Source organism: Micromys minutus, assembly GCF_963924665.1.
Source record: "Micromys minutus genome assembly, chromosome: 6".
Lineage (NCBI taxonomy): Eukaryota > Metazoa > Chordata > Mammalia > Rodentia > Muridae > Micromys > Micromys minutus.
In genome coordinates, this window is record NC_137975.1 from 57,530,147 (window position 1) to 57,544,569 (window position 14,423).

Below are 14,423 nucleotides of genomic sequence, written 5' to 3' on the forward strand. Positions count from 1 at the left end.
ACTAGCCAGCACTCTGAGTCACCGATCACAAAGGAACTGTCAAAGTTCCATTTGGTCATGGTGGTTGTTCTCTCTCTCTCTCTATCCCCCCCCCCTCTCTCTCTCTGTGTGTGTGTGTGTGTGTGTGTGTGTGTGTGTGTGTTATTCTGACCCCATTTCCAAGTCAAGAATGGAATCTAGGGCTGAGTTCAAAGCCTGGAGAGATACTTGTCCACAGTTCCATAGATAGTCTCTGTCTGGGTTAGAATTCCCCTTTACATGCTTTTCTATGGCTCATTAACGCTATTAGTTCCCCTGGTGTGGAGCTGTCCAAGAGACATGCTCCAAGAAGGTGCCATGCCTTAGCAGGTATATCTAGGGCCAGGAGCCCCAGATGGTGGGGGGAGGAAGGCATTAGGATCTTGGTTCCAAATACATTGCTTTCTTTCTTCTGCAGCTAGTGAAGAATCTCAAGGAAGCAGGGATTCTTTTCCAGAGAGGGAGACTCCCTGTCCCATCACCACCACAGGTATGGAGAGAACTTCCACAAACAGGATTTGGCCACCAGGCAGGGGCAGACAGTGGCTATGAGTGGCTATGAGGTTCTTGAATGGCCTCTCACGAGATGAATACGAAGAGGAGGGAAAGCCAGCCCTAGTTGCTACCTTCTCCAAAGCAATATGACCATAGCAATGTGATCAACCCAAGGCAGTCTGGGAAGATGGCTCAGTTGCTAAGGTGCTTGTCATGCAAAGCATGAGGACCTGAGTTTGATCTCTCAGAGACCACGCTCAGCTTTTTAAAAAGCTATGTAAGGCAGTGATTACCTGTAATTCTAGCACTGGGGAGGCAGGGACATGATGGCCTCTGCAGCTTGCTCGCCATCAGCTAGTGTAGCTGGGCCAGTGAGCTTCAGGGTCTGTAGGGGTGTCAAAAAATAAGGTAACCAATTAAAAAGGACATCTGATGTCGACCTCTGGCCTCCATAGGCACATATGATGCATGGGCACTTGCACACATGTGTGCACACACACATGTGCACACACACAAATGTGTACACCCTCTCCACATACACACAAACACTCTAAAGAAGGAGAAACCACAAGACAGAGGTCGAGGTCTCCAGACAGACTCTGCTTACCTGGCCCCTCACATCCCTTCCCCTAATCTGAGTGACTAACCTACCAGGAAGCCCCTCCTCTCCCAGCCTCATGCAGTCCTATGCTTGCCATAAAATAAGTATCTCCTTGTCTCTCTTTTCCACAGACTCCCCACAACTCACAGAAGCAACTGCAACTATGGAGACATTGGTGCTCACAGTGGAGTACCAGGTAGCAGGTGGGCCAGGTCATTCCATTCATGGACAAATGGGGCAGCATGCCAAGACGTGGATAGTTCGGCTGGTTGAAATAACCCCTTCTTTCACGGATGTTTCTAAGAGTAGAAGATGACATTAATTGCCATCACTGCTCAGAACCTCATGCATCAGTTGTAGTATGTTGGGAGTTGTGTCAGCTACCTTTTGTGTTGCTGTGACCAAAGGCCTGACAAAACAGACAGAAGGGAAGAAAGGTTTATTCTGACTCACAGTTCCGGGATCCAGTCCATCACTATGGGGAACCCGTGACAGCAGGAGACAGAGCAGCTGATCACAGTGCATCTGTGGTCAAGAAACAGAGAAAAGGGGCCAGAGAGATGGATGGCTCAGTGGTTAAGATCACTGATTGCTCTTCCAGAGATCCTGAGTTCAAATCCCAGCAACCACCTGGTGGCTCACAACCATCTGTAATGAGGATCTGATGCCCTCTTCTGGTGTGTGTCTGAAGACGGTGACAGTGTACCCACATACATAAAATAAATAAATCTTTTTTAAAAATCAATTTAAAAAAAAAGAAAAGAATCAGAGAAAAACTAAGTATCATGGTACACACCTTTAATCCCAGCACTTGGAAGGCAGAGGCCAGTCTGGTCTGCATAGTGAATTCCAGGACAGCCAGAATGGCACAGTGAGACCCTGTTTCAAAGAGAGAGAGAGAGAGAGAGAGAGAGAGAGAGAGAGAGAGAGAGAGAGAGAAATAAAAGGGTATGCTCAGCTTACCCTCCTTTTCACAGAGCCCATGAAAGGGAGCCCCAATTTTAGAGCAGGTCTTCCTAACTCTATTTAACCTAACCTGGATAACCTCTCACAGACATGCCCAGAGATTTATCTCTAATGAGACTCTAGAACCTGTCAATCAACATAAACCAAGAGCATCATCAGAGTTAAACCATAAATCGCCCAAAAGCAGTTTCTTCCACACGTATCTTCAAGAACAATAACCCCCTCACCAAACTTCAGTAAAGGACAAAGCAAAGATCCAGGGAGAGAAAAAAATATTGTCTATAAGCACCTCAGATATTCCTGGTAGGAGGCAAAGACAGGCCCCAGAGCTGCACATCCTGGACCACTGAATACGCTTCTTGAGTCGGCATTTGGGAAGTGGGTACACTTCCAGGAGATAATCAGTGTGCTTAGGATTTCTTATCTTGTTTCAGCATTTCCTTCATGAAAGATGCTGCTAGTGAGGACTGTCCTCTGGGGCTTCCTCAGGTGGAGCTGGACTGTCCAGAGGACAAGTACCAGCCTCTTTTAAGAAATCCCCAGGGGGAGGAGGAAAGAAAGAAGACACTGTAGACCCCAGGTGTTCAGGAGGTCCTTGCCCATCTTGGGATTTTTCTCACCCGCTCTATGGACCCAACTCCCTACCCTGTGCCTCCCCAAAGCATGACCCCAACCTGAACTCCCTTTCTCTCTTGACAGTGGCCAGCTGCATCTTCCTTCTCATCAGCATCCTCCTCCTGAGTGGGCTCACCTGGCAACATAGACGGTGAGTCCAACACTGGAAGGACCTAGCACCCCAATGTCTGGTCCCTGAACCGGTAGCATAAACGTAGCCTAGAACTTGAAGCCCTACCTATAACTATAATTCCAGAGCTGAGGGAAATGCAGAGGTGGATCCCACATACCCTCTGACTAGCCAGCCTAGAGAAACTGGTGGACTCCAGGTTCATTAGGAGACCCTATTTCAAAAATAATGTGAACAGTTTCCTAAGGAACAATACTCTAGGTTGGCCTCTATCCTCTACATACATTTGCTCCATGGCACACATACCCTTACCGAACATGGATGCCCAGTTCTGAGCCGGTTACATTAGCAAACATCAGCCTGGCTCTCAGAGATCTGTGTTGTTTGAAGATTAGGAAAACCTAGACTTCCCGAATGTGCAGATAGCAAGAGTTTTAGTCATGTGTAGATATTTTCCACCTTGCTACCCATCCATCAAGGTTTACCAATGTTGCGGAACAGATCATAAAATCCTGCCCTTTCTCCAGCTCTGCCAATCCTCCACTAGAAACCAGCATGGGGGGTAGCAAGGGATGGAGAGAGGGGACAGGAACCGTGGGTAGACCAGGCTTGATGATATGGATGAAGGTTTCTGGGTATTCATGAGGCTTTCAAAACAGTTTTAGCATTTAGTGTTAAATACAGTGGAGAGCCCCGGAACAGCAAGAGCAGGGGAAGCTCTGTATTCTGTCTGTGTGTGTGTCTACCTGTCTTGGAGTTCCTTCCAGTTTTAGGCTCTAAGAATCTTGGTTAGTAATATCTACCAGGGCTCATATAATGTCTTCTTAAGGATACACAAAATTCAAGCCTTGATTTAGTAAGAAGTTTTGTGTGGGATGGAAACCAGAAATCTCTCCCACATGCACACACACAATGCAGGGTGGGGAAGACTGTGTATGGCACTACCTTCATTGCTCTCAGCACTCAAGAGCTGAAGGCAGGAAGATCATGATTTTGAGTTTGAGAGCAGTCAGGTTGCATAGGAAATCGCATGTCAGCCTCAGCTCCATGGTGAGACCTGTCTCAAAATAAAGGAAGCAATAACATGCTGAGGGATCTGTAGTTCAGTTGGTAGAGAGGGTGCTGAGCATGCTCACCAAGCCTGGGCTTGATCTCAGCACCATAAGAAACCAGGTATGGTGGCATACACCTCTAATCTCAGAACTCAGGAGGCAGAAGCAGGGAAATCCAAAACTCGAGGTCATCCTGGGCTACATGGGATCTCATAAACACACACACACACACACACACACACACACAGAGAGAGAGAGAGAGAGAGAGAGAGAGAGAGAGAGAGAGAGTGTTAGGAATGTAAAGCCATCTTGAGAAAAGCCAAATCCATCCTCATTAGAGCCAACTGTGTGAGGTGTTCTGTCTTCTGTGGGTGTGATAAAATACTCCGACAGAAGCAACCTAAGAGAGGAGGGGCTTATCTGACCTGCACGTCCAGGATGCAGTGCACCCTCTCGTGGCAGCTAAGGTGGCTGGAACCTGAAGAAGTTACTCCTATCACACCTCCATCGAAAGTAGGGAGCAATGAATTCACCTGCACACTCGTGCCCAGCTCATTTCCCCTTTCTATACAGTCTAGGCCCCAAACCCATTTAGATTGGGTCTTCCCACGTCGATTGCAGTAATGAAGACAACTCCCTACACACATGCTCACAGACAACCTAATCTAGGTAATGCCTCATTGACATTCCCTTCTAGTAACTTCAGGTTGTGTTAAATTGACAATCAAGATGTCCAGGGTGTGCCACTCCTGCCAGAGCAGGTTCTGGCAGCCCTGGTACTCTTAAATAACATGTTATATTTAATAACATACCCAATGGATGGGAATCTTATTTCATGTGGTCTACTCCTAATTTTCCTCAAATGGAACAAGAAGCAGAAGTCATTGCGGTCCAAACGAGGATACCCTATAGTTGTTGCGCTAGGAATTACTCACATCCCCGACAGCCTACCTACTTCCTTAAGGTGTTTTTCTAGAGTTGTGGGAGATAAAACATAATGTACTATACCTGTCAGTCTAGGCCCACGGTGCTTGTGAGACCTTCTTCCTGTTCAGGGTGAGCATCTACCAGGCATGGACCTTTTTGTTTGGTATCTCGAAGACGAAAACACTCAAAAACAGAGGACAGTGCTCTTTGTGAGAGGGAGAGGCAGAGACCAGCAGATTCCTGGCTGACATGGGACAACCAGCCTAGCCTTCTTGGAAAGTTCCAGGCCAGGAAGAGACCCTGTCTTAAAAGCCAGTGTAGCTGGCTCTTGGGAAATGACACTCAAGTTGTTCTCTGGCTTCCACATCCAACACACACACACACACACACACACACACACACACACACACTTCATTAGCTGTACCAACCATATTCCAAGTTCACTACAAAAATACATTCATTGAGTAGACAATTAAAGTATTGACGATTCCTGTCATTGCAAAACTAGCTAGAAACAAGATGCCTCAATTCACACCAGTCACTCAGCATGTTTAATGGCAACTCTTATTCCAGCTCAGCAGCTATTATTCCATAGGACCAAATAAGGGAAAGTCCACAACTGCCAAGTGGATGGTGCCCCCCATGGACCACAGACACGCACAACATGCCTTGCTAGTGGAAACTAATAGACTGGAAGAGAAAAAGTAAACACTGAAATGTTTTTGTGGTGCTGAGGATATAGGTCAATAGTAGAATGGTTTCTAGGCCCTGGGTTCAATCCTTAGAATAGAAGAAAAAGTAGGAAGGGAGATGAGGAGGGACGGAGGGAGGAAGGGGGGGGTGGAGATTTGTTAAAAGTCTAAGATGGAGATATGTGAACAGAAAGGACATTTAATCTACATGGGATTCAAAGACAGTTTACTTACTGAGTGGATGTCCTCTGAAGTGTCAGGCAAAAGGAGGCAGGAAACAGCTCCTGGAAGAGAAAGTTGGGGCACCCTAGGAAGTGTGAAATCATGTGGCAAAGTCTGGGAGAAGGTTGGGCTATAGGATGATGATGCTGATAGTGACAGCACCTCAGATCACCTCACCTAGGAGAGAAACAGTAACCCTGGGCTTCTGGGTGATCTGCATGCCATGGCAATGTGCTGGCAATTTGGTTGCATCATGATGGAATCAATCTGCCTGGAGGTTGATGACAGTGATACTGTAGATCTGACTGAACAGAGGCAATGAACAAAGGGGTACAGAAAAGAATTTCTCGGATTACTATGATTGGTAAACGCTGGATAAAAATGGGGAGTAAGGGAGAGGTATGAGTCTGAGAGGGGCCCTGGGTTCCTCAGATAGGAGTTCTCAAGCAATACACTCCTTGGAGGATAGCCACAAGCACAGTCCAGTAAGACCTCTACTTGCTCAGACTCATTCAGCGCTATATCTCTGCCGTCCAGCCTGGGGTTAACTGTCTTGTGAGATGACCTTTTTCTTCTTTTTCTCAAAATACTGGGTTCAATGGCCAACGCACAGAGAACAGACTGAGTGAACAGCCAGTTCTGGGCTTCTGGAAGGATGCAGAAGTCTTGAGGCTGGTTTATGTCAGGTGGGGAGGTAACGAGGTTCTGAGGTAGAATTCAAAGTTAGAATCTCAGTCAGGGTTCAAGGGAGACTGTTCAGGTCACACGGGTTTGGGCGGAGACCGTGTCGTTCTTAGTATACCGTGGCATGCGTGGCTATGACGGGGTTAATCTTCTTCCAGCAGGAAGAGTAGAAGAGACATCTAGCAAACTAGAAAAGTCAGAGCCCGAGGAAAGCTGATGGGAATCGCGAGACTCAAGCAAAAGCCGAGAAGTCAGACATTCAACTCTGAGTGTGCCTGTGTCCTTTTGATTCCCGCCCCGGTTCTAAAACTGAAGTCCCGGGACATAACGGCACACCGGGAAACAGCGACTCCATCACTAAATTGGACTCTGCCATTGAAAAATAGGCTTTAACCATTTCAACACAGCCGTTCTAAAGTCTTTGGGAGAGAGGGCCCAATGGTGCTCTGTGTGTTTTGTTTTCGTGTGTATGCGTTGATGGGGACCTGGGGTGGTGTGGTCACTTTTCATGTAACATATAATATAGGGGGAAAAAAGTAGCTTTAGGTTGACTTCATTGTTACTGCCCAGTTAGGGAAGCCCGAGTAAAGCCCAGCACTAATGTAAATACTCCCTCCTCCTCTTCCTCCTCTTCCTCTTTCCTCCTCCCCTGTCCCCACCCATCCCCCACCCATCCACTTCCCTTCTTCCTTTCCGCCCTCACAAGCTCATCCTAGCTACGAGCATGGCCGGCTCCTTTCTCAACCTCTGTTTGCCCAACTGGTTCTTCCGACCAGCCCTTAAAACTCTGGGCTGGCAACGAGAATGCTCCATTCTCAGCTCAGTTCTAGAGGGAAACCCCCTTTCCACCGAAGCTTCAGTTTGGACAGAAACTGTGACAGACCGACTTTTAGATCACATCAAAACAAAGAGGAGAAGCTGTGGGAACTTTGGAGCGTCAATATTCAGAGGACTGTGTCGAGGGTCAGTGCCCGGAGCAGAAGCAAACGTCCCGGGACATGAACTCTAGGAACCGGATGCTTTGCCTGAAGCTGGTTTCCTTGACGACTGCCGTCAACTGTACTCTCAGTTCAGCCTGTACTGACCTGATACTTGCAGGTGAACACACAAGGTGCAGGTACGGACGTGGCATGCATCATGAAAACACTGGAAAGAAACGAATACTTTCAAGTTTACGGAAGGGAGGAAGAAAGAAGGAAGCAGAGGTGGTGAGTATACAAAAGATTAACTACAGAATGGGCGTCCCAGGCATTATCAGATAATACCCCTTCCAATCCCCCAATCTAGACCACCAGACTGCAGAGCCAACCCATCTCTGAGTCAGTAAATGTACAATTTGACACAAGTTCCTGGGTGGTGTCTTTTTTTTTTTTTTTTTTTTAAGATTTATTACGGATTCAGTGTTCTGCCTGGATGTACACCTGCAGGCCAGAAGAGGGCACCAGGTCTCATTACAGATAGTTGTGAGCCAACGTGTGGTTGCTGGGAATCGAACTCAGGACCTCTGGAAGAGCAGACGGTGCTCTTAACCCCAGGCATCTTTCCAGCCCCGGGGTGGTGTCTTTATGCTGATCTCTAGATCGGCTTTGTGAGGCACTGGGCTATCCTTGTGTGCCCTCCTCTCCCACTGCTACAAAAAGCAACTGGTTTTAATGCCCAGGCTCCTGAGAGCATTCTTGTTCTATCTCTTGCATAAAATTTCCTCTCAGATGAGTCATCAGAAGTTCATATTTCACAGTGTTTTTAGGGGATTCACAAGCAGCCTACACTCTAGTTTTTGTGTCTGAAAAGGCTGGAAAATGTTATGAAAATCTTTCAAAGGACAGACAGAGCCATTTTGAGTCTTTCACAAGACCAAGTATGAGCCAGACTTCTCCTATCTATGGTCTCCCCTTTCCAAAATCTTTTGTGGGGGTGCAGCAGGGAGGAAAGTTAAGTAGAATCTGAAGCTACTAATTTTGGAAAAGAAAAAAATTGTTAATATTTTACTAAAGAGCTGTGGGTAGCAGTACACACCTGTAAGTCCAGCACTCAGGAGACTGAGGCAGGAGGATCACAGTGAGTCTGTGGTCAGCTTCACCTACATAGCAAAACCCTGCCTTACCCCTCACCCGCTTCATAAAAACAGCCTTACTTATAATTTTTATATAAAATTAATTTTTAATGTATGTGCCTGGTGCCCAGAGAGGTCAGAAGAATATGTTGAATTTCCCTAGGACAGGTGGTTATGAACTGCCATGTAGGTGCTGGGACTTAAACTCCTGTCCTCCAAAAAAAAGCAGCTAGTTAGTGCTCTTAACCACTGAGCCATGGCTACAACCCCATTAAACTGAATTTTATTGCCATTACTCATTATGGGAGATGGGGTTATGATAACAATTTTTTATAATACTAAGATATTTAACTATTTTAACTCTCCTTCACAAGTGTAGAGTGGAATTTTCTAGAAGCTATATGCATGATACCATCACTCTGGTGTTAACATATAATGGACTTATCTTGTTGCTTATAAAAGAATTAATAAATAATATCTTAAATTTTTTCTTGGTTTTAGTTTTAGATGAATAATATCAGTAGATACTATTTTACATTAAGAAAGCCTTTGGGGATCCTCAATAGTTTCGAATGGTTTTAATAATTTTTTTAACAACATAAAGAAGGTCTGACAAATGATTCTACAAAGCTGTTGTGGTTTGGAGCCCCCCCCCCCCACAGGCTCCTGTGGTCAAACACCAGTTAGCAGTGCTGCTTTGGGTTTTGGAACCTTTAAGAAGTGAGGCTTTACTTATGGAGACAGGTCACTGGCGGTGAACCTTTGAGGGTGACAGCCCAGCCTTGCTTCCAGTCTTCCTCCCTGCTGCTCCAGGAAGATACTATGTGAGGAGTTCCACAACGTGGCAGAGATGTACCCCCTCTATGCCTTACCCTCCAAAACTGTGAGGTAGATCTCACCTCTCCTTCCTATGTTATCTCTGTTGATGTTGGTGCTTGCTGCCAAGTCTGATGACTAAATTCAATCCCTGGAACCCCATGTGTTTATCATCAACAGAGATAACACAGGAAGAAGGGGTGAGCTCTACCTCACAGTTCACATGAGTCTCAGATGGTCTGGAGACTCATGTGAACATCCCAGCCAGACTCAGGTATAGCTGAGATGTGGGAATTATCAAGCATGAGATGCAAAGCAATGGAAAATGAATCCTTATGACAGAAATTTCTATGGCGCCCTATGTCTACTCTTCCCTTCTTTCCACTGTAATCAAAGCTCCATGTTTTAAAAGAACACATCTTGCTGGTGTTCTAGGTAGCTTATATTGCCAATGTGGTATAACCTGGAGACATCTGGGATGAAGGAACCTCGGGTGAAGACTCCCCTTGATCAGATTGTCCTCGCTGATGATTAGTATGGGAAGGCCTAGCCTACTGTGAGTGGCACCAGGACTTGGGTTATATAAACAAATGGGCTGAGCATGAGCAGTGAGTAAGCAGTGTTCTCCCATGGCTTCTGCTTTAGTTTCTGCTTGATTTTCCTCAATGATAGATTGTGAACTAGAAGTATGAGCTAAAGTAAGCCATTTCTTACCCAGAAACAGAAAAGTAAAACAGAACATCTCCCTCCCGAGCTAGCGACGTTTCCCAGCCTCCTTTGCAGCTACATGTGGCCATATAATTAAGTTTTGGACACAGACATAGGAGTGGAAGCAGTGTGTGTGATGTCCAGGGTGTGCCCTGAAGAGAATGTTAAGTTGCATTTCTTGTCTTAGTTCTTCTTACCAGCAGGCACGTGGCCTTGTGGTGGGAGCCAGAACAGCCCAATGGCAAGAAGCCCATTTTAAGTTTGACAAAGAGACAAAGTGGAAGAAGTCTAGACATTAGTTTGATGCCAGGGAGGAGTTGCAACATGCCTGATTGTATTGGACTGTACTTTGATCGGAAAAGCCACTTCAGTTGAGGCCGCTAGACTTTGACCTTGTTAGGACAAAATTAACCATCACTAACACCTGCACTGTTATCAGCTATGGACATGTCCTCTTCCCATACCAAAATTTTTCTTATGGTAATGTTAGCGTCAAAATTTTTTAATAGAGCCAGACAGACAGACAGGCAGACAGACAGACAGACAGACAGAGTGAATCAACATTTGACCTAGAATGAACTCAAGTGTTAAATGACTCTCTGCGTGAGAGTTCCTCTCCAGCAGGTAAGTTTCTGAGATTAAATGTATGAGTTCCTATGGAGACATTTCTATCACATGGGGTTTCTGGGTAAGACATGAATGGGAAAGAGAAAGCTTCTAGGAGTTCTTTCTTTCTTTCTTTCTTTCTTTCTTTCTTTCTTCCTTTCAATGTGAGTACATTGTTGCTGTCTTCAGACACACTATAAGAGGGCATCAGATCCCTTTACAGATAGCTGTGAGCCACCATGTGGTTTCTGGGAATTGAACTCAGGACCTCTGGAAGAGCAGTCAGTGCTCTTAACTGCTGGGCCGTCTCTCCACCCTGCTTCTGGGATTTCTAAAGCCCTTCCTCTTATTTCCATTCCACTCTTCGAGGGTGAAGGATAACATACATTTCCTCTTCTGCTGTAATATTAAGAATTTGGATGTTTTCAGTCTGGTCTCTTGACCATATGTCAAAACCTCATAGAAAGGGACCGGTGAAATGAATCAGGAAACAAAGGTGCTTGCTGCCAAATCTGATGACTAAATTCAATCTCTGAAACTCCATATGTTTAGAAATAAAGACATGACTTTATTAACCTATCCTATGAACTCCACACTCACACCATAGTACAGTTGTTTCCCCAACACTTATATATTAGAGGCAGAACTTGGGGATACAGGCTTCAAGGAGCTAAGTTGGTCTTTGGATAAACCTAATACTACTGGTGACATAGAAAAAAAAAAAACCCTCAAATCTGGTGGTTTTTTTTTTTTTTTTTTTTTTTTTTTTTTTTTTTTTTTTTTTATGAGACAGCGTCTCACCATGCAGCACAAGCTAGTCTTGAATTTACAATCTTCCTGTTTCAGCTTTCTGGCATTTCATATGTGCATCAACTTACCCAGCAATTAACTTGCTTTTCTTGGGCCTTGAACTTCCTGTGTATTGAAGAATACCCTTGAACTTCTGGTCCTTCTGTCTCTACCTCCTGCGTGCTGGGCTTACAGGCACATACCACCATGTTCCACTTACACCATGCTGGAAATAAATCACAGGGCCTAGTGCAGGTTAGGCGAGCACTCTGGCACACCAGACTTTAAAAAAAAAATCTGAGTCAGACATCAGAATATTGGAATACTCTCGGGTCCTCCCTTTTTTTTCCCCTCCAAAATTGCAGCTAGAGTTGTATGTTGTGCCCCCTATGCTGAGCAAACAGCCCAGAGAAACCTGAACTCTAGTGGTAAATGTAGATGAGGAGAACCTTTGACCCACATATATAAAGATGGAGGTTTGGAAACTCTACGTGCAGAAACTCTGTAGCTAGAATGACAGGATACTGAGTGACATTCTGTATTTCAGCTAACGAGCTAAGGAACTGGACTGTGTGCATGTCCCTTGTCACCACCTATGCATGAACTGGGGGAGTTAAAATCACCATATATTAATCTGCTGGGTTGAAAAACATCCCACCTCCTGTGTGACCAGGAAAATGGGGAAGCAAGAAACAACAGAACTGACTTCCTTCCTACCTCTTCACAGCCTCTCTGTGATGGGAAGAAGAGAGATAGATGCACAGGAAGTGGTTTGGGCCAAAGCTCCAGTCATCCTCACAAAGATGCTTTGTGAGTTGTGGTGGAGAGGCAGTTATGATCCCCAAGTCCCTGTTAAACTGGTGCCTGAGAACTTAGAACTGGCTAGCTGTGTTTTGAGACCAACCACTATGAATACAAGTCCTGCAAAATGGACTACGAAAAAACAAGGGAGAATTGGAGACGACCCTCTGATTTTTTTCTTTCCAAACAAGATCCAAGTGTTCCTACCTACTCAACTTGTAAGGCATGGTTATGTGAGGGCACAAGCAGGCATACCTCTCAGGGGAAAGTGCTCAGGGACCCTGCCATGGGCCCACAGCAAAGAAGGTCTTTAGGTAGGCACTGTCCTGGAATTGACTGGACACCCACAGATATGCCGGCTGTTGCCTCCTCTACTCTCTCTCCATCACAGGACATCTTTGGCCCTGAGGTCAAATTGTAAACCAAATTCTAATTGAATTAATAATTAATCTAGGAAATTACTGAAGTGGATAAAGGAAATAAACTTGGGGTGAAAAATGTTCAAACAAGGACACCAAGGGCTTAGAATCAGACATTAACTACTCTGATTCTAAACTATGATTCTTACCCTAGGTTCTAGGGCCAGCTTGGAAAAAAAAAACACATGATAGTTTTGCTCCATAAAGGACACACGTGAAAGTTGTGGCCATTTCCTTTCCTCTCCAACAATTCCCATCCCTGAAGATGTCTTGGGGTTGACAAAAACACCTGCTACAATTCTGTATTTGTTATTGTGGTCAAGTGCTCAACAGGAAGCAACTTAAGAGAGGGTTTGTCTGGGATTGCTGTTCCAGGGAATGCAGCCCATCCTGGTATAAAACTATGACAAGAAATGTGGAAGAAGAAAATCACATCTAAAAATTCAGAAGCAGAGATGAATGGTAGTGGTTGGTTTGCCCATAAAATGGTATCGCCAACATGCAGGGTGGATCTTTCCTGCTCAGAAGCATCCTCATAGACCCACACAGAGATGCGTTTCCATGGTGATTCTAAATGCAATCAAGTTGGCAATCATGGTTAGTAATTAAAAATTCAAAGAAATCCTAAAAGACAGCTTATGGGATACATTGGCTACAAGAAGAATCCACCATATGATCTCAAAGTAGGTACAAATAAATGTTCATACATATTTGGCGGTTCACATGGGGGCCATACCCTCACCACACTCTTAAGCTCAAGCAAGGCTACATGAGTTGATTTAGCCAAGAAATCTGATAGATGCATACATATCCATTCCCCAAGCTGAAGCTTAAAGGGACAATACCTGCCTCATCAACTAATCTACCCTTCGATTTCCTTGCCTGGTAAATTTAAAGATAAGGTTTTTTTCTATCAGTGTGTCAAGGTGTGAAGATTGATTAGAATGTATACTGTTAGCCAATTTTGTACGGTGTAGCTCAAATACAAGACACATTTGTATGGCTACAAACCGTAAATAAGTGCGAGGTTTTTGTTACTGAAGGCCACCTGGCTGGTTGTGATTGATACACAGACTTCTGGACCCACATGGAAAAGTATAGCTGCTTCTTCCTTCTTGCTGGCTAGCTGTCATGGCGTTAGAAGGTGCTCTGTAGGCTGGGAGGGAGAACTCTCAACAACAATCTCACTCAGTTATAAATCCTGTATGTTATACCGCTGACTTTGCAGGCAGGATGTGCCCACTGGTTCAACAGGGGCGTGATTACTATGGCATGATCAACTACTTTATGATTAGATTTGAGGCCCGTTCCATTCAGCTCATGCCTGGTTCAGTAAACTTGATCAGAAGTCAGAGGCTGAGAAGGTCATAGGCTCTACTAGAGAAGCATCTGCTGTTGTTTTGCTCAATGGACAAGATGACCTGTCAAATTGTCTCCAGAATACTTACGTTTCTACCTATAGGACACTATTTGCTCAACTCTGGTCATAGAAGCTTCTTGTATTGCAGTGACAAGTAGTTATTGGCGAGACTTATAACTAGTCAAAGCTCTGATAATAAGACACTGTTGAGCTGGGTGCTGCTGGAACATGCCTTTACTCCAGCACTTAGGAGGCAGAGGCATGAAGATCTCTGTGAGTTCTAGGCCAGCCTAGACTACAGAGTACGTTCCATGATAGTCAGGGCTATACAGTGAAACCTATCAAGAAAGAGATAGAAAAAAACCAGACAGACAGACAGAGAGAGAGATAGAGACAGACAGAGACAGATAGAGACAGGGAAAGAGACAGAGAGGAAGACAAAGAGACTGTTGAATGATCAGCCACCAAT

At 45.0% G+C, this 14,423-nt stretch overlaps 1 protein-coding gene across 1 annotated transcript in view; it reads left to right on the top strand.

Moving 5' to 3' along the window:
• Positions 1-2,850, top strand: part of IL2RA (interleukin 2 receptor subunit alpha) — a gene marked incomplete at both ends in the record, with an annotated part of 37,003 nt that extends 34,153 nt beyond the window's left edge. Inside the window, 3 exons of the mRNA XM_080918492.1 lie at positions 437-508; positions 1,246-1,317; positions 2,780-2,850. Coding sequence (XP_080774618.1) covers positions 437-508; positions 1,246-1,317; positions 2,780-2,850 — 215 coding nt within the window. The remainder of the gene's footprint in view (positions 1-436; positions 509-1,245; positions 1,318-2,779) is intronic.
• Between the last annotated feature and the right edge of the window lie 11,573 nt (positions 2,851-14,423).